The sequence below is a fragment of the Rhagoletis pomonella genome, unplaced genomic scaffold, assembly GCF_013731165.1.
Source record: "Rhagoletis pomonella isolate Grant_MI unplaced genomic scaffold, Rhpom_1.0 Rhpom_scaffold_00007, whole genome shotgun sequence".
Taxonomy (NCBI): Eukaryota; Metazoa; Arthropoda; class Insecta; order Diptera; family Tephritidae; genus Rhagoletis; species Rhagoletis pomonella.
Window position 1 is genome coordinate 40,531,637 of NW_023458561.1, and position 2,485 is coordinate 40,534,121.

A 2,485-nucleotide genomic window follows, 5' to 3' on the forward strand; every position below is an offset into this window, starting at 1 on the left:
TCATTTCGTTCAGTCTTGTGGCAGGTGATGTACGTGGACGATTTCGGCAGCTTTTCCAGCGCGTTGAAAGCATCAACAAAAAAGCGGGGCCTTTTGAAATACTGCTTTGTGTTGGTGAGTTTTTTGGCACAGTGGAGCAAAACGATGAACTAACTGCTTTTAAAAATGGGAACATACCTGGTAAGAGTCTGGAAAGAAGTTGGACATTTGATGCATCGTTGTTAAAGTTAAATCCTTTTGCTTCTAGTGCCTGTGCCAACCTATATACTTGGGCCCTGTTCAAGGCAAACAGTACCTTTCTACAATGACATTGTTGATGGCGAAATTTGTAGCAATTTGACGTACTTGGGTAGGATTTAAAAATTCTTTAAAATATTTAAACATGTTTAATATGCCTCTCGTGCAGGTAAGCGCGGCCTTTATACGCTGAGCTCTGGAGTAAAAATTGTATATTTGAGTGGTATAGAGAAACCTGATGGACTAAAAGCTACTGGGGATGATGGTAAAATATACTTTGACAAAGATGACATTCTATCAATACGCAACTCCTGTGTTATCAGTAAAACTTCCGCTTCCGACTATAAAGGCGTGGATGTGCTACTGACCTCACAGTGGCCTTATGGCATTGTGGAAGATACCGTAGGTGTTATAATAACATTTCTTAATATCCTGGTTCTAAAGTAAAGCTTATATTTAAAGAAAAATGCATCAAAACTTATATCCTTTTTGTGCAAAGAAATCAAACCGCGCTATCATTTTTGTGGCCTAAATAGTAAATACTACGAACCACCACCGTTCAGGTAAGAAAATAACTCACATAAACGATCAACAATCGAATAACATTAATTTTCTTTTAGAATACCTTCAGACCAGCTTACGCAACTGGAACTCTGTACCCGTTTTATATCGTTGGCAGATGTAGGTAATACTGCAAAAGAGAAATATATTTATGCTTTAAGTTTAACGCCAGTAGAAAAGATGCGCGTTTTGGAACTCATACAAAAGACCACAAATGAAACGAAATGCCCATTTATAGGCATGGATTTTCGTGATTTCACAGTGCGTGGCGAGGTAATGCTCTTAAAAACATTTTTTAAAATGCTTCAAATATATGTATGAATTCGTAAATGTATTTCATCGAATAGCAATCGGACAACAAGCAATATTTCTACGATATGCATTCTAGCGGTGATGATAATCGCAAGCGACGCAGTGGTGGCCAGCGACAAGACAAACGTCCGAGAATAATGAATATCGATCAAGGTAGTATATTTAAATAAAATTAATACTTTCCAAAAGTTTATGAAAAGTCATGGAAAGTTTCACGATACTACAAAGCCAAGCTAAAATCCTTGCTCTTTCAGAAAAATGTTGGTTCTGTTTATCTTCTCCTGATGTGGAAAAGCATTTAGTCATTTCAATTGGGGAGAATTTCTATTTAGCTCTAGCAAAAGGGCCAATCAACGATTTTCACGTGCTCATCATGTCCATCACACATATTTCCTCGGCATCGTTACTCACCGATGATGACTGGAAAGAATTAACTAAATTTAAGAAGGCATTACGTGATTTCTTCAAATCGCAAGGTCAGGTTGTTTGCTTTACAGAACGTCACTATAAGTCATCGCATATACAAATAAATGCATTAGGCATTGATGAAGGTTATGCCTGGAAAATCAAGCATGCTTTCGAAGTGAGTAATGCGGAAAGATAAATGCTTTAGTCAATCCGCTAATTTCCAACATAAATTTACTTCTTATAGGACAAAGCAGAGGAATTTAGCTTGCAGTTTGAAACACTGCCTGCACTTACTTCATCTCAAATGCTGCCACAACAAGGACCCTATTTCGTAGCGGAGCTGCCTGATGAGAGCACATTAATTACGCGGCAAATGAAACATTTTCCTTTGCATTTTGCACGGTAGGCTGCTATACGCAATCTATTTTATACTTGTTCGCTATTTCACTTTTCAATTTATTTGCAGTGATGTGTTTTGCTCTGAAAATTTGCTAAACTGCGATGAGAAAGTCGACTGGAAGGACTGTAAACTGGATAAAGAGGAAGAGATTGAAATGGTGAAAAGTTTTCGTAAAAAGTTTCAAGAGTATGACTTTACGCTTTAAGTTTACTGTTTTATAATCATTAACGGATTAATGTATTAAATGTTTTATGCAGTGTCTACACACACGCGCCCCGGTAGCTTTTACCGTAGATCTATAGCAATTTTTACCGTGGATTATGTGTTGCCGGAGAAGTGGGGCAGAACTTCTCTATGCGTAAGCGACCTTCGGCCGAGCTTAGGGATTATAATCCTTACTACTCAGAATTCTCCTTTCTGTGTTGCCGGAGAAGTGGGACAGAACTTCTTTCGGCGTAATTTTTACTGTGGATTCACGGTAAAAGTTACCGTGGCACGTGTAAGTAGACACTCCCAATGTTTTAACATTTTTAATTCATGCAATAAAAATGAGAAAACTTTACTTTA

General features: G+C 37.7%; 1 protein-coding gene across 1 annotated transcript; it reads left to right on the forward strand.

Annotated features, from left to right (window-relative positions):
* Nucleotides 1-13: 13 nt before the first annotated feature.
* Nucleotides 14-2,485, forward strand: LOC118742830 (CWF19-like protein 1 homolog; the record flags this gene model as incomplete). Its single annotated transcript, XM_036475215.1, is given in 9 exon segments — nucleotides 14-180; nucleotides 248-349; nucleotides 407-639; nucleotides 700-800; nucleotides 858-1,071; nucleotides 1,146-1,263; nucleotides 1,365-1,693; nucleotides 1,763-1,920; nucleotides 1,985-2,485. Coding segments are annotated over 9 exon segments (1,561 nt in total), but the record flags the coding sequence as incomplete, so codon positions are not given.